The 27,985-nt window shown below is 42.2% G+C and overlaps 1 protein-coding gene across 1 annotated transcript in view; it reads left to right on the top strand.

Annotated features, from left to right (window-relative positions):
* The first annotated feature begins 535 nt into the window (after window positions 1-535).
* The window catches only part of megf10 (multiple EGF-like-domains 10), an 88,900-nt gene continuing 61,450 nt past the window's right edge, over window positions 536-27,985 (top strand). The window contains exons 1-5 of the mRNA XM_026298429.2: window positions 536-665; window positions 10,020-10,155; window positions 18,453-18,554; window positions 19,656-19,756; window positions 20,343-20,435. Of these exons, the coding sequence (XP_026154214.1) occupies window positions 10,037-10,155; window positions 18,453-18,554; window positions 19,656-19,756; window positions 20,343-20,435 (415 nt within the window). The 5' untranslated portion in view covers window positions 536-665; window positions 10,020-10,036. The remainder of the gene's footprint in view (window positions 666-10,019; window positions 10,156-18,452; window positions 18,555-19,655; window positions 19,757-20,342; window positions 20,436-27,985) is intronic.

Below are 27,985 nucleotides of genomic sequence, written 5' to 3' on the forward strand. Positions count from 1 at the left end.
TATATTTCAGATAGACATATTGTATATTTTACATCACTATATTAATCTGATAAGGTTTTATCAGGTTTAGGTTCATTTTAAATACAGTAGTTTTTTAATTATTCTGAATCACCTTATAACATGTTAATAAAATGCTGAGTTTCTTGCCAGACATGCAATCCTTTTATCAAGTGCCCATTATATGTCGGCACTTGACACTAACACTGACACTAACCCTAATCTAACCCATATATTTCACCATGTATGATTCATGTCTAGCCTAAACCCTACTATCTCTCTACTTGCTCACCAGTCTTGGGATGAAGCATCCTGTCAAAATTCCTTTGTTACAGACTTTTAATAGGACTGATTCTGAATATAGTGCTTTTCTAAATTCAAATAGACGAGATCATCTGTAATAAGCAATGAAACATGCCGGACGAGGACAGCTGTCATTGGTGGAGAGGCTAGTGACGTCAGGTAGCAGTCTGGTCAGTGTTTGGAGAATGGAAAAGTGTTGATGAGACTGACGGGATCTCTGCCACAGAAAACGCGTTCTTCATCTTAATGTCCTGTGGAGTTTGAAAAGGACAGAAGTTATTTTTCTCTTAACTACCTGACATTTCTCCATCAGAACTACCTGAAGTATCCATGCGCCAAGGCAGAATCGTTATTCTAACTCAAAGGTAAACGTTTCTTTTCGAAAGTCTGGCAGATGAACTGTATGATGTTGTACCGAATTATTAGATATGAGCAAGGTTTCTGTAAGCCTTCATGTAAGACTTTTAGTTCAAACTAAACACTGGCATAGATGAAGACGTGTTTGCCGTGTTTTACCATCGGAAGAATAAACTCCATGCTTTCTGCAAGCAGCGGTGGATGGGAAGATACATTTACTTAGAATGTATAGTTACTAGCTACAAAAGTTTATATACAACGTCATATTTAGGCTATTGTATCAATGTAGATTGTACATTTTTATTAAATTTGTCTGCAAGAACTTATCATATGGGATGACTAAGATCTTTTTCATTATTATTGTTATATTTTACAGTGCCTGGGCAGGGCACATTTACACACTTGGCTGAAATCTGATCTGTGTGGCTGAATTCACCAAACAGAAGTATTTATTTGTTCTGTGTTGCTTTTTTGTAGTTATACTGCATAGGTTGTGTGAAAAAACATGTTCTCTAATGGATTAAAGCAGCAGAGCAAGTTATTGTTTTTAATGTAGCACATCATGAGTATGATTTGTACAACAGAAAATGTGATCTGCATAGCAAACATGGTCAGGGCATACATTGTAATTTAAGGAATTTCTTCTGCTCTAAAGAAATGCATGTTTGTCACAGACTGTGGTGTGAGAACGGCCAGTATGTTGATTGGGTCTGAGGACCAGGGCTGGACTGGCCATCTCGCAGCCTGGGCACTTTCTCACTGGGCCGACGTACTTTTTGGGCTGGGCCAATACATCTTCATACCAAATTTGTCTGATCGGCCCATAAAACTCTTAGCAGACTATAGTTTTTTCAGCCTAATTAGTTGACCCAACTAACCCGTCTCTCCAAAACACATAACACACACATGCTCCCAAACCCTTATATTAACTCCCGAACACACAATGAACAGTTAAGCAGAACGCACAGTAAAACAATAGAACAGATAAGGCAACCAGCTAGTTCTATTCTACCCAGGGTCCTTTGCGCCAGGCGCCCCCCTGTGGCCAACGCAGTTTGTAGTGGACTGGTCTGGGCCAAAATGTCAGGGCCGATTTTTTGTCCCATTCTAGCCCTGCTGAGGACGCATGAGCTATAGAGGGCTGACAGATAAAGATATGAGTAGCTACAGTGTAGTGATTCTACAAGTCAGCGGAACTCTACTGGAGGAATGGAACCCGATTCTTCATCCCTCATTTGGTGATTTGATGATGGTGGTGGAGAATGTCGTCTAAATCTCCCATAGGTTTTCATTTGAATTCAGATCTGGTGACTCTGGTGAAAGTCATAGCATATGATTCACACCATTTTTCTACTTGTCAATAGGGCTGTGACCTTCGCCGGCGGTAGTGCACATGGCGTCACACGCTCTAATGTTAATACACTAATTTTCATTACATTGCCAAGTATGGAGTTTCCATTACACTGGCGAGTTTCAGCATGATTCAGCAAATTCAAATTCAGCCATGGAAAACATATAAACAGTGAGGAGTTATTAATACGCAAAGGAGAATAGCAAAGGAGAGATTGGGCAGCCCTGCCTGGTGCCCCTTTGAAGACTAATCCTTTTGGAGGTTTGATCATGTGTCCTGACTATCTACCCTTAATAAATCCTTTTTGCTTGGCATGTATGTGAGGACTAACTTTTGTAGCCTCCTGGCTAGAGCTTTGCAAATGATTTGAGATCTAAATAAATGAGTGTTGGATACAGTTAGATGGAAAAGGGTTGTATTTGCTGAATTCATGTTTGAGGGTATTGAATGAGTTTCTTTCATTTCTATTACTATTCTATAACATACTGGGGCCACCATTGTCCATAGTTCCTTGTAGAATCCAGCTGAGAAACTGTCTTGTCCTATAAATTGTTGTTTAGCATTTGTTGGAGAGCTTCTTGGAGTTCAGCCACTGTGATGGGTGAATCTAAAGCCATGATCGGTTCATTTAGTCTTTGTAAATCTACACTGTTCAGGAATGAAAATTTGTCTGCCTCAGTTTGATTAATCTGTGACAAATACAGGCTTTTATAAAAGTTTCTGAAGGTGTTATTTATTTTTTCACAGTCATGTGTGATAATCCAAGCTGAATTTGCTTCTGGAGAAGTAGCATAAGCAGACATTGACGTTTTAATTTTTCGTTCTAATTCTATTTCTAGTGATCTCTCTGTGTTTCCACTGTCATGAGTAGGAGATTATTTTCTCTCTCAAAACTGCCTTTGCCTTTGCTTCCCAGAGAACACACACTGAGGTTTCTGGCAGATTGTTTGTTTCCAGAAGTATTGCCCACTCCCTTTGGAAATACTTAATAAAATCTTGTTCTTTAAGTAATGATGTATTAAATCTCCAAGATCTATTCAATGGTGTGTCAAATTTTTCTGGTCACAGAAATGGAGACTGGAGCATGATCACTGATAATGGTAGGTGAATCAGAGTCTCTGATGTCGACCATGATTGAATTACTGACTAAGAAATAATCTAACAGGAGTATGAGTGGCACAGAGGTCCAACAACAGAACACCACTCAGGTTCAGATATGGTGGGGGCCATTCCTCCCGGTCATGCCCCTCTAAGTTTCACTGTTGTTGCCCACGTGGGCGTTGAATTCCCCCGGCAGAGTCCCCAGTTGGAGCACCTTCCAGCACCCCTCTTAGGGACCCCAAGAAGGCTGGGTACTCTGTACTGCTGCTCAGCTCGTAGGCCGAAACAACAGTAAGAGACCTATCCCCGACCTATGCAAGCCCACACCATCCTGCTGGCTCTCATCGCAGGCCACTCCAGAATAGAAGAAAGTCCAGCTCCTCTCAAGGAGCTACGTTCCAGAGCCCAGACTGTGCGTCGAGGTAAGTTGGTCCAGCTCAACCTCCTGCACAAGTTTAGGCTCCTTCTCCCCTATTGACGTGACATTCCATGTGCCTAGAGCCAGTTTCAGTATGCAGGGAGCAGATCGTAAAGGGCCCCACCTTCAACCACTGCCCGATACGCAATGCACTGGCTCATCCTGCAGGCGGCCCCATGTCCTTTCAGGCTTTGCGCGGCCGAGCCCCATGGGGAGAGAACCGGCCACCAGGTTCTCGCCCATGAGCCAGGCGACATCATGGTCCATAATCTCTCCTTGTCCATAAGATCTCTCGATTTACCAGTCAACCTATTTTCCTACTCTCACCTTTGGTCATGAGGTTTGGGTAACAAGAACGCCAAGCAAAGATCAGTCACTCATGTATTGTTTTAGAATGTCTATAGAATGCCAGACACTGTGATTTCCTGCGATACTAAGCCTGTAAATCTGTGGATTATATACCATGTTGAAGACATATATGTAAATGTGACTACCACTGGTGCAACCCTTCTTTTCCTAGCAGTACGTTCTAATTTGTGCCTTAAGAGACTCAATTGCCTCAGTTGTCCATTCTCTGGATGGTTATGGTGGTTTCAGGCTGCTTCAATACACAAGGTATATACAGTGGGTACAGAAAGTATTCAGACCCCTTCAAATTTTTCAGTCTTTGTGTCATTGCAGCCATTTGCCAAAATCAAAAAAGTTCATTTTATTTCTCATTAATGTACACTCAGCACCCCATCTTGACAGAAAAAAACAGAAATGTAGAAATTTTTGCAAATTTATTAAAAAAGAAAAACTGAAATATCACATGGTCATAAGTATTCAGACCCTGTGCTCAGTATTGAGTAGAAGCACCCTTTTGAGCTAGTACAGCCATGAGTCTTCTTGGGAATGATGCAACAAGTTTTTCACACCTGGATTTGGGGATCCTCTGCCATTCTTCCTTGCAGATCCTCTCCAGTTCTGTCAGGTTGGATGGTGAACGTTGGTGGACAGCCATTTTCAGGTCTCTCCAGAGATGCTCAATTGGGTTTAGGTCAGGGCTCTGGCTGGGCCAGTCAAGAACGGTCACAGAGTTGTTCTGAAGCCACTCCTTTGTTATTTTAGCTGTGTGCTTAGGGTCATTGTCCTGTTGAAAGATGAACCTTCGGCCCAGTCTGAGGTCTTGAGCAGAGGTTTTCTTCCAGGATATCTCTGTACTTGGCCGCATTCATCTTTCCTTCAATTGCAACCAGTCGTCCTGTCCCTGCAGCTGAAAAACACCCCCACAACATGATGCTCCCACCACCATGTTCCACTGTAGGGATTGTATTGGACAGGTGATGAGCAGTGCCTGGTTTTCTCCACACATACCGCCATTTCTAAATGGCCCAGATTAATGATGTTGCTTTAATCATATGGAGTAAGGGACACATGTCAAATAGTCGGAAGAGTTGAATCAGAATCAGATTTATTGCCAAGTATGTTGGACACAAGGAATTTGGCTTCCGTACAGTGGCTTTCCATGTGCTTGTCACAACATATACATAATTGAAAAAAATAATAATTTAACTGTAAGTAGGAGAAATAGTAGTGACAATCAGAGTGCAGAACAGCTTCCAGGTGATTGTGTATATTTACAATATTTAGTTTGTGATTTCACAGTTATTGCACTAATTTAAGGGTTGCTCCCCGTATTCCATTGTCCAGACAGCATGGATTCTGTTCATCTGAGTGATGGTATGGAGAAAGAAACTGTCCTTGTATCTGGTGGTTTTGGCATACAATGTTCAGCTAATGTACCAAAGGATGTTTTATTCTGAAGGAGGAAACATAGCACCTTTTCCTGTCTTGCACCACAAAGTGGAATGGATGACAGGATGCTGGAAGATAATTGTATTGACACTGACACTGCAGTGCTAAAAGAGTTGGATACCAGAATGTCAGAATGCCTGAAGCTACCGGTATGTAGACTCACCTAGATCATAAGAGAAGTAAGAGAGCAGAGGAGAGACTTGCCGGTGCTTTGACTCTACCCCACCAAAAAATATAGTTTCATCCCTTACTATGCTATGACCTTTACATTAAAGAACTACCTTACAAACCAAAACAATGGTTCTCAACTCACCAGAGTTGTTTGGTTTTACCTTACATACTTGAATAATCTAGTTACTCATTAAATACATTTAAATAGGTAATAAGGTTCTCTGCAACTACACAACCGAGTGATGAAGGTTAGAAGAAGTCAGGTTTTGCCAGGTTACGCAATCTCTGCCAACTTGTTTGTACCAGCTCTGCACCTGTGATCTGCAAATGACAAAGATGAACGCCATGATAGGTCTGAAGTATGTTAAGCAAAATCAGAAGTCTTTGCAGATGATATAACAGTTACATGGGCAAATGAAGAAGGCAAATGAATTGAGAAGCTCATTACTTGGTATGAATGATCTTTACTTGCTTTCTATCACCTGCTGCTATTTCAGTAGCCCAGTCATCATCAGAGATGTGGGGTGTCAAATAATCGAAAACAATTAATTGAAAATTATGCATAACTGTGATCTGGGGTAGACTGGCCACAAATTCTCCTGTTGGAATGGAACTGCTCCCTGGTAAAGCTGACTACTTGGTGTTCCCAGTTTAGTGAGGAAGCGTCAGCTCACAGGAGACACACAACTGTCTGAAATGAAACCTTGAAATCAGCATGGACAACCAGACAGGACAAACCATTTTCTGTCTTTTACACACAAACACACACATGCAGTACACACAGACATAATTCAGTTCACTTCAGTTTATTTGTATAGTGCCAATTCACAATAAAAAAATCATCTCAATTATCTCATAGAACCTTATGAGCAAGCACTTGGTGACAATGGAAACCAAAACCTCCCTTTAACAAAAGAGACCACCAGCAAAACTCAACTCAGTTTGGGTGGCCATGTTCTATGTTCTTGACAACAAGAATAAAATAAAGAGATATCTTCCAGCCAGGGAGGCAGTTTTTCATTCTATACAAATGCTATTTTCAATGTTTTGTTCATATCCTCAGTATGTTGGTAATTTCAGCACATCTTTACAACATAGGTTTAGCTTGTCAGAGTTGTATACTGTTAGACCAAGCTGTACTTTCTCAGGTTTTAGAGTTAGCTGTAGATCTACATTTTTTTTTATCTTCAGCTGTTTTTATTTTATTAGGACCCCTCACAGTCAGTGAGCTTTGATGGCAGAGTTTGCGCCTACCTATTTCTTGAAGAACTCCTCAACATAAACAAAGCAATAAGATGCAAATTGCACTGAAATCTAAAGTATAAAGAAATTCCAGAAAGATCCCAGGTCATTGTTTAGAGTGTGCTGACTTTGCATGAATAAAAGTTTTCATTTGATCTGGTGTTATTCAAATAGTAGACCAGTGAAGTAATTGTGATTCTGATTCTGAAAACTCTACTGGGCATTAGGATGTATTGTTTTTTACTGAAACTTTAGTATCTTTGGCTCAGTGTACAGTATTTTGCATAATAAGCAGGTTGATGCTGTGCATGCTAATACAGTTCAAAAGCATCTCTGTTTAAAGCAGTTTAGTTTTGAAGAAAGGTTTTGGTTTTGCAGTGTTTGCACCTGACATCATCACACTCAATGTCAAGTGTGCTTGCCATTATTACAATTATCCAGTGTGCATTTGGGGCGCGGGCAAAGTACAGTTGAGGCTTGGAAGTCCTTTACAAATAAATATCGGTACATCACTTAAATGTTTAGTGCTTTATCTTCGCCTGGGGGGGACCTCAAGTAGGTCTTGGTTCCTGTGTCTGTTTTGTAAGTGAACAGAGAGGCATCAATACTGTGCTGCCAAGGACAGTGTGTCAAAGTTGTGCAACCAAGCCTAATCCACTCCATTAATGGCTGTTTGTCTGGAGCTCTTTCACACACACAACATGGCCCTTGTTTGTGCAGCAGTGCAGTTGTTTTGAGGTGGGGAGGGTTTCTGTGCTGGTGGCTGCAGCTGTGCTCTCACTTAGCTCAGTGAAACCAGAGATGACTGCCCCTCTTGGCCTATGAATGACCTGCACGCTGTCAGCAGCCATACAGCCAATGGAGATATCTTGCAGATTTCCTCTATTAACTGTTGAAAGCACACTAACCACGAGACACAGGGCTCAACCTATTCAGGTATATCAAGCAGCTGGAGTAAAACAATGCCCATATTTTATGGTGTAGCAGGTCAGCAGGTGTTTCTGTACCATTAAGTAAGAAGACAAGGCAAACTTAAAAAGTAGGCTTTTGCTTAGGCTAGCATATCACATTACTTACATGTCGTGGACAGTACACCCAAAGAGCTGCTGGTCACTCCTGTTGTCCATAGTGACTGACCAGCTATGACAAAATTCATTCCTTGTTTTATGAAAAAAGTCATTCAGAAGTTTAGCCAAATCTAGGCTAGCAGTCTGATTTAGACATATCAAGTGGGTATCTTTATGCTAGTATCTAAGTTTATGCTTTCAGCTCGGCCTAAACCATGTGCTAGCTTCAGCTGAACAATGGCCCTTTTCATTGTGTTGGGATAATTTCATTTGACTACAATTTCCTTCACAGTGTCTGCTCAACTATCAAAACATCTTATTCTATGGCTAATGCTTTGACATGCTTTGGTATTATTTTACTTAATTACTTATGGATATTACTGTGGGGAGAAACATATACACAAGAGGTGACCTCATCTTACTTCAAGGGAGCAGATCTGGAGTATTCTCACCCTATTCCAGCTGAGCTGAAGAGGGCTCTCCATGGATGCCTGGCTGGTGCTAAACCAAAGGTTGGGAGATGGAGATACTGCACAAGGCTTTCCTACCATCCATCATCACGGGAATATGGGAATATGGGAAATAACACTCTTCTTAACAAAAGTGATGAGCTAAGGGCACAGAGAGCATTTTGTAGCTCATATGGTGTATGTCTGAAGCTGCTTAAGGGGTGTGCTGGCCAATTGTGTGAACCTCTACAGAGGATCTTAAACCTGAGTCTACAGTTGGGAAGGGTCCTGGTCTGTGGAAAACATATTGTTCCAGTACCTAAAGTAAAGTGTCTGGCTGAACTAAATGACCTCAGGCCGGTGGCTGTCATATGCCATATTGTGAATGACCCAGACAGGATGATTCATTGTCTGAGACTTTTATAGAGTCCAGGATTCTTACAGAAAACTTGGTGTGGATAATGCTGTCCTCTACATGCTTCAGTGTTTTGTCTCATGAGGATTATGTTTGATTTTTTTTTAGTGCTTTCAATACCATCCAACCAATTATACTCAGAGACAAGCTGTAATCACTTGCGCCATTCTTTGTGTGACAGGCCAAGCCAGGGCACTTCCTGATCATGCCATATATAGAGGTGTTGCACGTTCTCCAGATGGTCAGGTGACAGGTTGACCTGGTTATTTTGTATATTTTGGTGTTTTGGGGTGTACAAAAGATATGGTTGGTCACCAGATTTTTTTCTGTATTATCTCTATTGAATATTCAGTTGTTAAATTGATTATATGAATGGCTTTATTTAGAGAATGTGGGAAAATGGTATCTGCCATTAATTATGGTATGCCCAGGGGAGTGGCTAAACGGTATTTAAGGAGCCAAGTTTGCTCATGTTGGCAGTATTTTCTTTGGCTGGTTACAGGGAAGGTAACATTTTAGTTATACACTCGCTGTGGGAGTACATCCTTGAGAGTTTTGTTTTGTACTATTCATAATTTGATGGACTTATAGCTTATAAATATATATCTTTTGCTTATATTTTTCATATATATTTTGTGACATTGTTATAAATAAATAGACAAGAGTTCATTTTCTTTTCGACTGTGCCATTAATGGTGTGAAAACTGCTAAATACAAACAAAAACCCAACAGTGTATTGTTTTATGCTGCAGTGTGCTGGGGAGGCAGCATAACACACAATGATGTAAGGCAACATCTAGCGCGCAATTTACTTAGGCAGAATTCACTAAGTGAAATAGGAAATTTTGAAGTGGTATAAAATAAAAATATAGCAAAATCTGGTAAGGATGCGGTCCCTGTTACTTTTCAGTACTGCAAGGTGCAGGGGCAGGTCTGTCTCTGTCAGTATGATGTACAGACAAACCAACAGAACTTTATTTAAGTTTCCAACTATATAGGAAATATACATAAAATGATGCAATATATATTTCTATTTGATAGAAAAGTCATATATGCAAATGCCAGTTTTAGTTTTATTTTAGTATTTATTTTATTTTAAATTGTTTTTCCCCACATAATTCAGTAGCTTATTGGTATCATGAGCATGTTTTGTTCTAAAACTCTCTATTTTGTTACAAAATTTATTTTAATGCATATAAATTGAATACATTTTTTAAGTCAAAAAAAAAAGTCAAATTTGAACACAAATACACATTTTTAAATATATTTGTCATTGGTGAATTCATTTACTATACATTTGTTTAAGCTTCTTCCATTAACATGTCTTGTCCTCATCCTTTTCTGTCTAAAGGTGCAGCTCTGACTGAGATGGCTATGTCATTGGACTGCCACAGGACAGTTGTATTGGCTGTATTCTTCTGTTCCCTCCCTTGCATTACTTACTCCCTTAACCTGGAGGATCCCAATGTATGCAGCCACTGGGAAAGGTCAGTCTTAAAGTTGTGATCATTTTTTGAAGTGTTCAACCTCAAGGGCCTTTGTCACAAGGCTTTCTCCTATTCCCCCTTGATTTCAGTTGCCATTCTGCAGCAGAAAGGTGCAAGGATCAATCAATCTAATACCCGTGTGTTCAGTTGCAATTAAACCAACAGCAGCTGTGTGTGAAAAATTTTGGAAGGGGGTAAGAGGCTGTGTTGGTGGGACAGAATGGTAGGGGAAGCACTGCTATGAACATGTATGGGAGATTTTTGCCAAACTGTTAGAAAGTGCTCTCCACCATGACCAAAATATCACTTGTGGAAACTGAAACTTGTAGAATTGATGTCAAGGTATACAAGGTGGCCCAACATCTCACTAAGATACTTTATGTGGGTTTTACCCTTAATTTGTCATTTGTCTGTATATCTGTAGGATAGGATCCCACTGGATCCTCATGAGATTTGTGATATGATACCATCCATCCATCCATCCATCCATCCATCCATCCATCCATCCATTATCTATACCTGCTTATTCTTAATCAGGGTCACAGGGATCTGCTGGAGCCTATCCAAGCTCTGTTTGTGTGAAAGGCAGGGGTACACCCTGGACAGGTCACCAGTCAGGGTGATATGATACCAGTGTTTAATAAGTCACTGTAGTGAGCAGCTGAGTCATCACATAGACCAGTGGTAATAGAATTGCTGAACTCCAGGTCTTAGGATTACACTCATGAATAGTATACCTGTATTAGATAAAAAAGCAGATGTTTTTGATTTGGAGAAATCTTTGAGAGCATCTTCTCTCACATTCATGCAAACATGTTTGCTTGGTGCCAGGAAATTACCACACAATGTCATGGAGTGAGTTTTTGATTTCCTGTTTGGACATTTATTTTGGGTTTTGAGTTGCAGATGGTCCTCTATGTTAGTCAGAGGTAGCTTTATGTTGTTAGTAAGACACCTGTGTTTCATTAGCCTTGGTTTCAAATGCATACATACCTCCCCAGTTCCTTTGTTTCTGGTTGGAGCATTGATGTCAGTGGCTTGTGAAGCCCTGCCCAGGTCACTTAGGTTAGTGATTGTTTGTGAATTATCTTTCAGTACTTTGTGTTTTACACTGAGTGGCAGAGTAATTAAAAAGATAAAGATAATTAAAACTGTTGTCCTGCAATTGGGTCCTGCGTCTTCATCCTTCATCCCTCACACACCCAACTTCATGACACACAAAGATGCAAAAATACACTAAGGACAATTGCATAAGCTTGTGTTCAACAGCTCCTGCAGGGAAATATATAACATATTTCTGTATTTTTTATATTAACTCTTTGAGAATGATAGGCTGGTGCACAAACGTGTGTGAAAAAAGTAAAATTCAGATCATCTTCCAGCATGTTAATGCATCCATCAATGAGAACTGTTCATAATTATCATGGCATTGGACAGCAAGACAGACCAACAGAACTGGTGATGCTATAATCTAAATGGTTTGTGTTTTATCTGTAAACTCACAGTTGTGCTCATTATGGCCATTTAACATGTAAACCAACAAGACGCAGAAGGAGATCGGTGAACATTGAGTTAGGGTTTGCAGCTTTTTTTAGCTTTTTGAATCTTTTAATATTATAACTATCAAAGACTTTTTAAATTTTATTGAGCATGACATGATCTCCCATCATGATCACTTGCTTGGATAAGTCTTTAAATATGTTAATCAATTACTCTGTTACAACTAGATCTGCTGAATCTTATTTCACTGATGCACTGGTTTCAGAAATAAAATGACTACACTAACACAACAACAACAAAGCTATTTAATAAACAATGAGCTGCTGGCTGATATCTGAAATAATGGAAACTTGGAAATCCAGTGAAATTTGAAAGAAGAAAGATGCCGACAGATTTCCCAGCCTTATTGCTTTTCACTGACTAATCTGAGAGAACAGCTGCATACACACTCAGCCACACTCACTGCCTTTCTTGTAGCGGTAGTTGTACACTGTACAAAAGAAAGGAAAAAAAATCTAAATATTCATTAATATTCCATGAATTACTGGGAACTACAGTCTCTCTGTTCTCTGACATGTAGGCTTGCCTGTAGACATATCGTTAAGGTTGTGCACCAAGTAAGTAGTAAAAGGCAATTAGTTATTTTTAGAAACTTACAGGAAATTGTAATGAATGTGTAAACCCATACAATGAAGTTTTGACACTTAAAGCTATAAAATTGCTTATTAAATTACAACTATCTGCTCTGTGGCATTTGAAGAAATCAGAATCTTCTTAGATGTAAAAAAAAGTTAAGAGTTAAAAAAAATAGATATTGAAAATTATCCACCACAACCAACTTTGGATTTGTTGAAGTAAATAAAATACTGTCAAGGTTTGAAGCTTAAATTAAACCAGCCCTCAGTGTAATTACCTGAAAACTGGCTGTTGTGGCGGAAGCCAAATTTAAATGCAACTAAATAAATGAATTAAATGGATGTAGTTTTGGCCTTCATGAAATTACAAGAGAACTAAATTGACTATCAACAAACAGCAATTTCTTTTTAACAAAAACATCCAAAAACATGTACTTCAAATCATCAATAATTATCATAAAATAAAATATAGAAAACATTCAAAATAAATAATCATAATCACATCATCACAAATCATCCTGAGCTGTCATGTATCCTTAAATGGGATGCCAATTTTAATTGTTTATATCCACAATTTCAGACATATCCATTCTATCATTTAACAGTAGATGACGAAATGATAGTCAGTTGCCCACTGTACACATCCACATCCACTTTGTAGTGGCTAGGATTGACTCTGTTTATACTCCCCTATCCACCACGGGCAATCCTGCACTCTGTGGATGCTGAGGACATCAGGAGAGTTTTCTACAGATTCAACCCTAGAAAGGCAGCTGGCCCTGATGGTGTCTCTGGAAAGGTGATTCGTGAACATGTAGACCAGCTAGCAGAGGTATTTACTAACATTTTCAACCTCTCTTTCTGCCCACATACACTGTCCCCAATGCTTCAAATCCACCACTGTTCTTTCCATCCCCATGAAAACACACATTACAAGTTTAAACGACTACAGACCAATAGCACTTACTTCATCTATGCTTTGAGAGGTTGGTCCTGACACACATTAAAGCTTCACTCCCATCCCATCTTGATCAAGACCAGTTTGCATATATAGCCAACAGGTCAACAGAGGACGCCATCAACACTGGTCTTCACTCTGTACTATCTCACCTTGAACACGCCAGCTGATATGCAAGGATCCTGTTTGTAGACTTTAGCTCTGCTTTTAACATGATCATTCCCAGAAGACTGGTGGACAAACTGCTTGATCTGGGTTTCACCAAAAACATTTGTATCTGGATCTCAGATTTCTTAACTGTCAGGCTGGGGTCTTACCACTCCCCTACCCTGACTCTAAGCAGTGGGACCCCACGGGGTTGCTTGCTGTCTGTTGCAGGATGGTAGGGCGATGACTTGATGTGTTGTACCCCATTTGCTAGTAGAAATGTGGCCATCTCGTGCGATCCCAACTTCTCAATTGTCTTGTCAGCTGAGGTAGATTTCATGATAGCCACTTCAGGCCACTTACTGTGTGCATCAATGACAACCAACAGCATTTTGTCCTTGACTGGGTCTGCAAAATCAGCATCAATGAATGTTTCTCAGGATATTCCCACGGGTGCAGTGGAGCCAGTTGTGGTACATTGCGTATGCTCTGCCTTTTCCTCAATTTGGCCGTCCACTCCTGGCCACCAGAAGTAACTCCTGGCAACATCTTTCATGCAGACCATTCCACAGTATCCTGCATGCAGCTGTTTCAGCACTGATTTACGCAGTGCTGGTGGAATAATCACTCTCCTTCCCCACAACAAACAGCCTGACTGCACCGACAGTTCATGGCGTCGAGAGATATGTGTTTTGAGGTCTAGGTCATCATTCTCACCTTTCCCTGTCATGACAAAATCCATGACCTTGGACAAGACATCGTCATTTCATGTGCCCTTGCGCACTTGCGCAGCTGTCACTGGAGCCCTTTCCACTTGACTGAAGTAAAAAATTTTGGCCACTTTTGCCTCTTTTACTGGTTGAATGAGTCCATCCGCATTACCATGCAATTCTGTTTGCGGTACTTGATGAAGTAGGTGTGAACAGATTATAACAAAGCCCATCTTTGCATCCTACTAGCAGGAAGAGAGGGAAAAGTAGTAGACAATGATCGGTCAACCACGTAAACGTCCATCTGAAAATATACTGGTAAAACATGCGCACTCCAAACAAAATACTCAATGCTTCACATTCAATTTGAGCATTGACCATTCAGCATGATGTGGGACAAAACAGCATATGGGGAAGGAGGTGGAGGGAGCAATCGCTGGGGTGGTGGTGGAGGGAGTAGCTGTAGAGATGTAGGTGGAAGTAGTCACATTGTCAAACCTGATGTAATACTGGTTCATGGTATTGGCTCTATCCACATCACCATCCAAAGACTGAGAGTTTTTCAGTTTGTAGCCAGTGATGGTCCTTACCCCTCTCCACACCCCCCTGGTATTATTGTTCTCCAGCTGTTTTTCCAACTTTTTCTTGTACTCCACCTTAGCTCGCCTAAGTGTCTTTTTGAGCTCCCGTTGTATACTCCTCAGCTTCTCCTTATCCCTGTCCTGGAAAGCCCTATTTTTCTGGTTCAGGAGGTCTTTAATGTCACTGGTGATCCATGGTTTATTGTTAGGATAGCACTTTACTGTACTAACTGGGAGTACTGTGTACCTACAGCTCCAGCTCATCATACTTATTATGCAGTGAGTTAACATTTCCCATGAGCACAGAAGGCAGAAAGGGCTTTTGTATCTCCACCTTCTGTTGTTCCTCTTTAGCCTTTAGATTAGCCCCGGTTCTACATCCACAAAACTGTCTCCTCAGCATAGTCAGGATTGAGTGTTTTTCTCAATGTCCAATCTTCAACAGGGCCAACAGTCCCTCTCTAGTGTACACTACTCTACTTCAACCAGTACACATTCTAAGGAAAAAACATACAAAAAAACTACAAAAAAAACTTCAAAAAAACACAGAAGCTACTCTGACTTGCTGCCATTCAGATCGGCACATTTTTTGAGAACATGTAGGTATCCACCCATGCATACACAACGTGTGCATGCATGCAACAATTAAACATGAAATAAACAGTAAGTGGAAGTTGTACATTACATTCTTTGTTCTTTATTGGCATATTTCCTGAAAATAATGTGTTTATATATCTTTTTAAAGTGCTCTAATTTTGTGTTACCCTTTAACTCGTCATCCAACTTATTCCACAGATTTACCCCACATCAAGTGATGCACATGCTTTTGAGAGTAGCATGAACACACTGCTTTTTCAGATTAAATTCTAGATCATATCTTCCCTCATCTTCCCTCTCTACTACAAAACATTTTTTGGGATGCTTTTTGGAAGAAGATTGGAAGAAGATTGCAACTTGCTTTATATATTTCTATAAGTTTTAAAATTGACTAAGTCTTCTATTTTCATAGCTTGAGATTTCATAAACAGTGTGTTAGTATGTTCTTTAAACCCAACATTATGAACAATTCTTAAAGCTTTTTTTAGCATTATTACTATTACTTATTCCCATTTTAGAGCAAATACTGGCCATTTAAGACTTTTCATTTTTTTTTTTTTTTTTTTTCTTTGAAGTAAATTTAAAAGTAAAGTAAAGGGAAAGTAAATTTCTACAATAATCTGTTTTACAATTTCTTAATATATTTGTTAATTTTTTTTATACATTCAGATGTTGAAATTTAGGCCACTACCTAAGCACGTTGGCTCATACCCCAATAAATTTATTGGGCAACAATTAGACAACAGGAATGCATGTTTAAAGCATTTTCCTGGTTCCTTAATACCTTTAATGCAATAGTAAAGTGTTCTTGTTCAATTTTCCCATATGCCCTGACAGGGTTGACATAATTGCCAATAACGTTTGGAGGAATTAAAGATTCCCCAGTTTTAACAACTGTGTGTAGCACCCGAATCTGAAAACAAATACATTTATTTGCCATGAACTGTCAAATCGTACTGAGGCTTTTTCTGACAAGCATCTGCACTATATTTAACATATGTGCCAACAGAGATGCCTTTTTACCCCAATATACAGTATGAAATAGCTCTTGTTATCAATGTGTGTGCATCTTGTGTCTTACAATCAGTGTATGTGAGTGTGTGGTCATTAGTGTGCCTGCAGTGTAAGCTGTTGTACACTGCCAGGTTGTGTAATCTCTAATTCAGAGCATTGTACCTGTGTGAGTGATGCATGTGTGGTACCTGTAACTCCAGGTGACAGTGAGTCAGTGTAGCAACCAGTCTGTCTGGCCCCACTCAGTTTCCTCAGTCAGCATTAATCTCTGTGTAGTTCTCAACATTTTTTCACAGTCCCCAGCCCAGTGTCCTCTCTGATTGTACTTAAAACACACAACAGGACCATAGGTTCTGGAAATAAATCCTCTGCTTCCACTAACTCTAAATACAGGGCTGTTAATACTCAGCTTCATTACTTGAGTCAAAGTATAGATCCTCTGTCAAATATTACTCCAATACAAGTAAAATATTATGTGCTTTCAAAAGTACTTAAGTATTCAAAGTACTGAATCTTTAAAAAAATTGAATTTTTTTCATAATATATTTTCAAATAAGTGCAGTCAAGAATCTTTCTCACACTGTAGTTATTATTTACAGTATTTGTACAAGTGTAGTTTAGATTAGAATAACTAGAGATGTGTTTGTATAGAATCAGTAAATGAGAAGCAGAGGAAACTTTCTTTAGTGTAAATTAGAAGTCACTAGGATTTAAACAGAGAGGTGGTACAGTTTCAGTGTAATCTAACACAACCACTAAACCAGGACTATACTAGGACTAAACCAAGACTGAACCAGGACTAGACCAGGACTAAACCAAGACTGAACCAGGACTAAATCATTTCTGCCACACACAGCACAAACTGCCTTATTTAAACACAATGTAACCGGTACGGCAGCACCAGTGTGACGAACCTTCTTTTTCTTCTTCTTGGTTGGTTGCAAACAGCATTCAAAGGTGCATACCGCAGGTGCATCCGGGACCACTGTACCGGAGTGTGTATCTTTAGGGTGTGTAAGTGAGACAAACCACACGCAAACAAGAAACTTGATGTAAAAGTAATGTTCCCCCTTGAAATACTACTCAAGTAAAGTACAAATTCTCAAAAAACTGTAATTAAGTACAGTACTCAAGTACTTTGTTACTGTTCACCTCTGGAAACCTGCCAGGCATTAATATGTATATCATCAATATAAAAAGGTCCTTCAGTCCTTCAGGTTAGCAGTATGGCCTCTGGTATGGCTGGAAACAGGGGAATGGGGGAAACACGGAACATTTCTGACCCCAGAAACAGATGTCTGTTGCACTATCCATCTGGTTGATGTCCAGTTGCTCCAATGTCAGAAATTATGTATGTGATGACATAATAGAGTTAGCCTGGTATGTTGGCGGTGATGCTGGAGGGGCTGCTGCTGCTGTTGGAGGGGCAAGGTTGTGGTCCACTCTGCGACGCTCTAGGCACTGGAGGACAAAGAGAAAAACAGTTTAGAGGAGTTTTGTCTGTTCTTTGATCATTTTCCCTACATACCATGTTTCCCTCTCTTCTTTTCCTACATATCACTTCACCTTTCCACAAAGCCAGCGCTTTCAAATGTTTTCCCATTCCTGCAAATTCATTTTTTGACAGTTTCCTTTTGCCATTAATTTCCTTTGATCATTCCTTGCAACACTGTTAACTGTCTGGTGCTTTAAGAACTCTCTGAGGGAAACCCAAATTAATTTACCCAAATGTGTAAAGGAGTTGTAGCTTCATTCCTATAATTAGTTTTCATGAAGTTTACATTAGGAGCAGTTAAATTCACAGACTCATCTTCACTTGCTTTGTGCCTGTCCTGCTTTTTTTTTTTGCTTTTCCCAATTATTCTCTTCCCTAAGTTGACTTTTTTTTTTTTCTCCTCTCTGTTCTGGCGCGCTGTTCCTCTAAGAGTACAAGGTTCCTCTATTCACTTTAAGTGTCAAAACAGCCCCACAGAGTCAATGACGCTGTGATTCAGATAGACAGTGGTTAGCGAAGGCAAAGCAGAGATGTGTGTCAGTTAGGAGCCCTGTTGAATAAACATGGGCAGTAGGATGTAGTGCATATGCACACATCTCACAGACTGATTCTGCTTCTCATGTGTGATCTCTAATGTTCTCTTACTTCCTGTGGTTTCAGTTACTCAGTGACAGTGCAGGAGTCGTACGCCCACCCTTTTGATCAGATTTATTACACCAGCTGCACCGACATCCTCAACTGGTTCAAGTGTACCAGACACAGGTGAGACCTGACGCAGACAAGAATATTTATGTTTTTTGTCTGGAGATGGTAGTAGTATATTCAAGGGCTTCACCATTATTTTTACATGTTCTAGCAGATAAACTTTACCAGCATGCTTTCCCTATCTTACTGTGCTTGTAATTTAGAATGGTGGAACGGATTACATTTTATTTTTCAACAGGTTAAATTTACAAACTTTAAGGGGAAAGTGTATTAATTAATAGAAAGAAGAATACCACCTGTAATTACAATATCACTGATAAACATAAATAAACTCCTTTCTGAAAGTGTCAATCAAAATGAAGCATTTTTATTGAAAAATTCAGTTGTTGTAACTGAGCTATTGTGTGAAATTTTAAAGCGGCAACTAAGTGTACAGTGTAATACAAGATTCAGGCTGTTGTCATCCTTTAGTCTGTCAGTTAATGGAAAGACAAAACTGAGGTGACGGATTGACTTTAAATGCTTTTATGTAAATATTTCAGGATCAATGAACCAGACAGGAAAATATACAAGCAAAAATCACAGCTATGGAGTCAAGATCTTGGTTTAATAACATTCGTGCCTATGTGACTCCTGAGAGTGTACAGTAGAACATAACAACACATCGGAATTTATGGACAAATTTCTTAAGTGCAGACTGACTATACTGAACAACACCAAACTGCAAATCCAATATTGCAACAAAGCACTGGGCTGCTGAGGTCTATAGCGACAAACCTTTTTAATACACAATCAAGGCACAATTCTTTGTTTGAAAGAGAAGGAATTGTGTCATAGAGAGAGAAGAGTCTATTTTGACCAAGACTGTACAACAGAAATACAGTGGCAAGAAAAAATATGTGAAACTCTTGGAATTAACTAGTTTTCTGGAATAATTTAAGATAAAATGTGATATGATCTTCATCTAAATTACAACAATAGACAAACACATTGTGCTGATAACACAATTTTAACACAGACTGGTGTGACATACCCTACATCAGGGCTGTGTTAAAAGAAATCTGCTTTTTTTTCACTCGATATTTCACTGCATATTTTATGTTACACAATAAAATCTGTCTGACCCTATATGTGACCTCTATTCCTGCCTGTGTGCAGGGTGAGCTATCGTACAGCATATCGTAGAGGAGAGAAAACCATGTACAGAAGAAAGTCCCAGTGCTGCCCAGGCTTCTATGATAATGGAGAGCTATGTGTTCGTGAGTAGCTTCACACACACACATACACACACACACACACATGCACACACACGCGTGCACACACACTAGGTGATGTTAGAAAACCAGAACATGTGCCTTTTACATGTGTTGTCATTACAGTGGTCTTACTTGCTAATGGAGCCACTGTGTACCCCCACCCCTGTCTCAGTAACCAGCAGGCAGTGACAGGTGTGAAGCCACATTGGCCAGTGGGAAAAAGAACAACTGTTGTTCATCAGTGACAGTAAAAGAAAGCATTTTGTTGACACACAGGCTGCTGTTATAATGGTGGAAATAGTTTGTAATAAAAGTTCAAAATGTTTGTCTTCAGACAAGTCAAAGTCAGTTTTCAGATATGAATGTCTCAAGCCAGCCATGTTTTAAATGTAGTCAAATACAGTTTTCAAATACAGCCTTTGTCAACTTTTATATTCAGTCAGAGACAAATTCATATGCCGTTTATGAAATCTGCAGCTTTTAGTAAAGGGAAAGTATACCCTGAAATGACTACTTCTGATGCAGATATTTTTTGAAAAGTTGCTGTGACTGTACTGATTTCTGCTTTGTCTTTTTCAACCATGTCCAGCTTACTGTGAAGAGAGTTGTGTTCATGGCCATTGTATGGCCCCCAACACATGTCAGTGTGAGCCAGGCTGGGGTGGTTCCAACTGCTCTAGTGGTAAGTCTTCCAGCTGTTGCTGTCTGTGAGAAGTCATGTCTGTGTATTTAACTGTGGTTTTCTGAGAAAGCACCATGAACACACCAGAGGGAAATATACTGTATTATCATTTTTTGGACTGCAAAAGAAGCAGTTCTCATCTGTCTATTTGTCTTTGGCTTTCTACATTTCTTACATGTCTACTTCAGCTACATTACACTTCAGTGGCAAAAATTTAACTGCTCTTCATTCTCTACATTTGACAGCAATAGTTTCTCGCTGGATTGCAGATTGACTTAATTGAGAGGGTCAGTCCAGCTGTCTAAAATGCAGTATTTTCTGCAACAATATGATTAAAATGAAGTTTTCCCAGAGGTTGAGCCCTAATAATTTTCGTGAATATATTGGCTATCCTCTAACGTACTGTTAGTGTTGCCCACTGATTATCATACACTAACACAAAGAGACAGACAACTATTCACACACCTGTGAGTAATTTAGAGTCACCAAATAGCCTAATCCCAAACTAAATGTGTTTGGAATGTGGGAGAAAAACAAGATAACTCACTTGGGCACACCAGTTCACACCAAACATTACTCCACTCTCTGCTTCTTACTAGAAAACAAAAAATCAAAGTTGGATACCGGTGGAGTAATTGGTGCTGTTTTTATTGACCTCAGAAAAGCCTTTGATACTGTTAATCATCAGATACTCTTGACTAAATCTGTCTTACTTTAACCTGTCTTAAATGCACTCAAATGGGGTGAATCTTACATTTCATCAAGGATACAATATGTCATGGTACAGAATATAAAATCAGTGACACATGATAACAGTCTTGGGGTACCACAAGGGTCGGTTCTGGGACCGCTACTTTACAGTTTATTCATAAATGACCTACCAAGCTTCTTGTACATCAAATATAACCTGTCAAATGTATGCCAATGATGCAGTTCTATATGTTCATGCACGAGATAAAAAGCAAGCTGCACAAGAAGTGACAGATGCCATGAGTCATGTGTATAGTTGGCTCGAGAGTTCTTAATTGGACCTTAATGTATCAAAGACTGTGTATGTACTTTTCAAAAAAGGGAAATACTGACAGTGACTTCAGCATTTTTGTATGAGGCAAAAAACTGAGTTAGTACAGGAATTCAAATACTTGGGAATCATTCTTGATGCAGAATGAAATTTAACTGTCACAAACTCAGGTGTGTGTGGGTGCGGGAGCGAAGGAAAGGCGGTAGGACCCAAATGCAGAACGAAAACAAAGCTTTATTCCCTTCTGGGATCTCCAGGGCAGAATGAAAATACAAAACTTAGGGAACCGAATGAGACGGTAGAACTAAGGATTGACCGGATGGGATGGTTGTCATAAAAACTCACTGACATCAACTGGGCTCTGGCAGAGCAGAGTTCCGTGTGGCTCCGGGACGAACAAAGATCAAGGCCGTCCGGGTGGACGGCTTCAGAGACTGGCGAAGGTCCGGGGCTGTTCGGGAGGACGGCCTCTGAGACAGGCGAAGGTCCGGCGCCGCTCGGGAGGGCGGGTCCTGGGACAGGCGAAGGTCCGGCGCCGCTCAGGAGGGCGGCCTCTGGGACAGGCGAAGGTCCGGCGCCGCTCGGGAGGGCAGCCTCTGGGACAGGTTAGTGGTCGTTTAGGGGGGCGACCTCTCTGGCTGGGGACTCTGGAGATTCTGGTGGCGGCGGCCGGTCGGGGGAACTCTGCTGGCTGCCGCATTGGCGGTGGCTGGTTGGGGAACTCTGCTGGCTGCCGCTGCGGCTCAGGGAACTCAAGTAGCTGCGGCGGCGTCTCTGGAGACTGTGGTGGCTGCTGCTGTGGCGGCGGCGGCTCTGGGGACACTGATGGCTGCCGCGGCGGTGGCTCTGGACACTGTGGTGGCTGCCACTGTGGCGGCGGCGGCTCTGGGGACACTGCTGGCTGCCGCTGCGGCTCGGGATGCTCGGGATGCTCCTGCGGCTCTGGCTCAGGATGCTCTGGTAGCTGCTGTGGCTCAGGATGATCAGGTAACGGCTGCTGCGGCTCAGGAAGCTCAGGTAGCTGCTGCTGCGGCTCAGGAAGCTCTGGTAGCAGTGGCGGTTCAGGAGGCTGTGGAGATGGAGGTTCCGGCCATTCCAATGGCTCGGATAGCTCTGGAACTGGTGACACCCCTGGAGGCGTTGACGTGGTAGAGCTGGAGACTGCGGCGCTGGAGGCTGGAGCTGTGGGTAGACCAGCAACTGTGGCCGCTGCGGCGGCTGGGAAGGCTGGGCTGGAGACGGCTGGGCTGGAGACGACTGGGCTGGAGACGACTGGGCTGGAGCCGGTGACTCGTCGGGAGTGGTCTTCGTTGGGAATGGTCTTCAGTGAGGACGCTGGCGTCGGCACGCTGAAGACCGGGAAACTGGGGTGGAACCTCAGCGGGGACGTCGTCTTCGGCGCACTGAGGAGCTCGGATTCTTGGTGGATCCTCAGCGGGGGCGCTGTCGTCAGCTCTCTGAGGCTGGGGGACCCGGGATGGAACCTCAGTGGGGACATGAGCGTCAGCGCACTGAGGGTCCAGAAACTGGGAAAGGCCCTCAGTGGGGACGGTGTCGTCGGCACACTGAGGGCTCAGGGAACTTGGAAGAGGTGAGAGGGGAACCTCAGCGGGGACGCCATTGTCGGCGCACTGAGGCGGAGGGATCCGGGATGGAACCTCAGCGGAGACATGGGCGTCGGCACACTGAGGTTCACACTGCTGGGAAGGTGCCTCAGCGGGGACGTGAGCGTCGGCGCACTGAGGTTGCGGGATCCTGGTCAGAACCCCCGCGGGGATGCTGTCGTCGGTGCACGGAGGTTCAGGTTGCAGCTGCAGCGGCGAGGTGGTGACTGGAAGCTCCAGCGGCGAGAGGCGACTAGGCTCGGACCGCCGAACTGGAGACACGGCTGCCCTGCTCCGACGCCATCGCTGTCGGCGATCCCGTCGAGCAGCGAGGAGGGACTCGGGCTGGGCAGCAGCGAGGAGGGACTCGGGCTGGGCAGCAGCGAGGAAGGACTCGGGCTGGGCAGCCGCGGGTGTGCCGCCGGCAGAGACGGGGGGCCAGATCCCAGGGAGCCAGGGGCTTGGCTTTCAGCTCCTGCCAGAGGGCGCGTGCCTGCGCTGGGGACAGCCGCTGAGGAATAGGAGCTGGTGGCGGAAGAACCGGTGTCCACGGCTGGGACTCCGACAGCTGGGACGCCGGGAGCTGAGACTCTGGCGGCTGGGACACCGGGCCGACGGAAGGAAGCGCAGACTGAGGGGAAAAGGGAGGAGAAGAAACAAAAAAAAACTCTGACTGAGAAGGGAAGGAGACCGAACTGGGACGGGTGGCGCCCCTGTCCGAAACAGGACCGGAGAATCGGGATGGGCCGAGGCAGAGGAGAGCCGAAACTCCGGTGGAGGGGATTGAAGAGCCGCAAGGCACCTGCTCTTGACGCCGTGGAAGGGGAGTTGACGCTCTCTACCTTCCTCCAGAAGAGCGTGGAGGGAGGAGAAGAGCTGGCGTCTGCTGCAGTCCCCGCAGCTGTTGGCTACACACCATTAGTCCCAGCGTGTAATCGGGGGCGAAACCCAGGCACATCCGGAGCGCGGCAACGCTGTCCTTTAAAAACGGCTCCAGGAACAAACTCTCGGCCGGTCCTGCTGGGTCCGTCTGTGGCCAAAGCATTCTGTCACGAGACGGTGTCGGAGTAAAAAGGAGATAGGACCCAAATGCTTGACAACCAACGGCTTTAATGATTCTGGGAACTCCAGGGGAAAAAACAAACTAAAATACAAACACTAGAAAACCGGATGAAACGGTAACAAAGCACCATTCGGAAACTTCATGGGCTGAGTACACAACAACTAACTAATGCTTTGGCAGGGAACAAAGGAAAGAGGGAGGTATAAATAGGGAGAACACAAAAGGTGACAGAACACAGGTGAACATAATAGGACTAGGTGAAACTAATAAACACAAATTACTAACATAAAGCTGCCAGAGACCAGAACAGGGGGGAAACAGGAAGTCAATACAAAATAAAGGTCCTCTGACAGGAAGTCCCAAGGGGACTCATGACATTAACTTGCGTAATTTTAGATTCATTAGGAACAACTTAACTCATGAGACAGCCAAGCTATATTTCGCTACAGTGATTGTCACACATGCTCTACTGCACAACAAGTTGGGTAATTGCGTGTAAAACAACCCTAAAGTTGATTGAAACAGTCTATAAACAGGCTTTAAACGTACTAGACAAAAAACCCAAATTGTATCATCAATGTCAGATACTGAAGAAGCATGAGCTACTAAATTGTGATAACGCTGTAAAATATAATGATTTTGTATTGGTATACAACATTTTTCATGGTCTAGCACCACCCCCACTATAGGAGTTTGTAAAGAAGAAGTCAAATAGATCAACCAAAGCAGGCACTAGAGATGATTTTGTAATACCAGTTAGAAAAAGTTCTTTTGGTCAAGTAGTTTTTTCTTTTCGTGCATCTCAAACCTGGAACACAATACCAAATGCAATACATGAACTCCCAACTCTCATTTCCTTTACCAATCAATGTTGACGTATGGCTAATGGGAGACCAAAAGTGTGAATATAATTATGTGTAAATCATGTACAAATGTATACGGGCCAATTGTTGGGACATCATCTATAATTTACACTGCACTTTAATTGCACTAATTGCACTTTATCTCTTGGCACTTTATAGCTAAATTATTTTAATATTTAAAATTCTATATGATCCCTAACTCTTGACTTGTTAAATGTCCTATGGTCTGTGTCTCATGTGTCTTTTTTATTCTTGTTTTACTGTCCTGATTTTATGTTGTAACATCAACTTGCCTCAGGGACTAAAGATGAAAATTAGCCTTTGGCTATAATCTTACATATTTACATCTTTTTTCCTTTTAAATGCTCATTAATATGTTACTGTCCCTGTCTTAAAAAATCCAAAAATTCCCCCCAAAAAAAGGTACAATAGTCTCTGGTCAGCCTTCCACCTCAGTCTCCAGCCAGCCCTTCACCTGAGTTTCTGGCAGACCTCTCACCTGAGTTTCTGGCAGACCTCTCACCTGAATTTCCAGCCAGCCTTTCACCTCAGTCTCCAGCCAGCCCTTCGCCTGAGTTTCCGGCAGGCCTCTCACCTGAGTTTCTGGCTAGCCTTTCGCCTCAGTCTCCAGCCAGCCCTTCGCCTGAGTTTCCGGCAGGCCTCTCACCTGAGTTTCTGGCTAGCTCTTTGCCTGAGTTTCCGGCAGGCCTCTCATCTGAGTTTCTGGCCAGCCCTTCACCTCAATCTCCGGCTAGCACTTCACCTGGATCCCCGGCAAGCACCTCATCTCAATCTGCGGCCAGCCATTCCCCTGAGTTTCCAGCTAGCCCCTCGCCTCAGTTTCTGGCTAGCTTTTTACCTCAGTCCCCAGCCAACCTTTCATCTCAGTCTCTGGCCGGCCACTCACCTCAGTCTCCGGCCAGCCACTCACCTGAGCCTACAGCTAGCCCCTCACCTCAGTTTCCCGCCAGCCCTTTGCCTCAGTCGCTAGCCAGCCCTTCACCTGAGTCTTCAGCAAGCCTCTCACCTCAGTCTCCGGCCAGCCTTTCACCTGAGCCTCCAGCTAGCCCCTCACCTAGCCCTTCATCTGAGTCTTCGGCAGGCACCTCACCTCAGTCTCCGGCCCGCCTTTCACCTGAGATTTCGGCAAGCCTTTCACCTCAGTCTCCAGCCAGCCACTCACTTGAGTCTCCAGCTAGCCCCTCACCAGAGTTTCCGGCAGGCCTCTCACCTGAGCTTGGAGGATTTTAAGTACCTAGGGTCAACAGTCCAGAGCAACGGAGAGTGTGGAAAAGAAGTGAAGAGACCTGTGCAAGCAGGTTGGAACGGGTGGAGGAAAGTGTCAGGTGTGATGTGTGGCAAAAGAGTGTCAGCAAGAATGAAAGGAAAGGTGGACAAGACAGTGGTGAGACCAGCAATGTTGTCTGGTTCAGAGACAGTGGCACTGAGAAAAAGACAGGAGGCAGAGCTGAAGATGTTGAGGTTCTCTCTGGGAGTGACGAGGATGGATAGGATCAGGAATGAGGACATCAAAGGGACAGCTCATGTTAGATGTTTTGGAAAAAAAACCAAGGAAGCCAGATTGAGATGGTTTGGACATGTTCAGAGGAGGGACAGTGAATACATTGGTAAAAGGATGCTGAGGTTAGAGCTGCCAGGAAGGAGGCCTATAGAGGAAGACCAAAGAGGAGGTTCTTGGATGTAGTGAAGGAGGACATGAGGATAGTTGGTGTGGGTGAGGAGGATACAGAGGATAGGGTTAAATGGAGGCAGATGATTCGCTGTAGCGACTCCTGAAGGGAGCAGCCGAAAGGAAAAGAAGATTGTAGAACCAGATAGTTAGTTGTAAAGTAGAAATGTTTCCCATTTTTGTGGGTATCGACAACTTCAAAAGATAGAGGCATCACTGAAGTAGGCTACAGTAAAACTACCTGTATACAGTACAGTAAAATGCCATGTGTACACCAATGGTTTACCTAAACATACTGGTATCACAGCTCATTCACTATTTCTCGCAAATGACACCCTGTAGAGATGTTTCATGCTGATTTGATTTTTTGTCAAAACTCTGTCTGTAGTGGAAAGGCTAACAGAATTGATATTTGCAAAGATAGTGTTATCATTAATGACTGCAGTTTCTTTATTTACTGATGGGTGAATACTGCTGCTGTACCACCAGCATGAGGTTGTTGTGCAGTCTTACATAAATATGTAACATAAATAGAGCATAAGGTACATAATGTTACATAAGGTATACTGAATGCAATTCCAATTGCATTGAATGTAATGCGCTAATAGTAAAAAATGTGTACTTTTACCTGTTTTCCCAATGAAATGTTAACACACTGTGGACCTGTTTATATGAAGCAGTACACTTTGACCAGCCTCTTCCATGGAAATGCCATGTTTCGCAACAATGGTCCACAAGCGTGGCTCTGATTTCATCAGGGACTCTGCCTTTTTCTTCTTCCTCTCCTACGCCACGCATCCTTGCGCCTCTTCGTCCTCTTCCACAAGCATGTAGCCGCTATTCAGCTTCCTCTGTGATAAAAAATGATAGGGACTGTGCTATGAGCAAGCGCTATATATTCTTCCAGACGTGATTGTGTCTTGATAAAAGAATTGATAAAAGAATATTTATAAGTTGTGAAGAGTTTGACAGTTTTGCTGAGAATGAACTAATGAGTTTTGATCAGTAAGCCATATACAAGTGTTTTTTGTGGATTCATAGAGAATTGTTTACTCTTTTGCACACATGTATCAAAACAATTTAATCTGCTTGAAGGAATGAAAAATTCTACTCTGTTGTGAATGACTGTTCAGTTACAGGCCAGTGATTGAGAAACACTGTAATGGACATTGGGATAAATATGTATTGGTTAAAACTTTATGTCGGTCCTAACGAAAAGCTGAGACAAGATGAGATGAAAAGGAATAATAGTAACAGTAATAGTAATGCTGCTATGGTTTATATTCTAATTAAAACATCATTCAGATAT

This window comes from Mastacembelus armatus, chromosome 12 (genome assembly GCF_900324485.2).
Source record: "Mastacembelus armatus chromosome 12, fMasArm1.2, whole genome shotgun sequence".
NCBI lineage: Eukaryota > Metazoa > Chordata > Actinopteri > Synbranchiformes > Mastacembelidae > Mastacembelus > Mastacembelus armatus.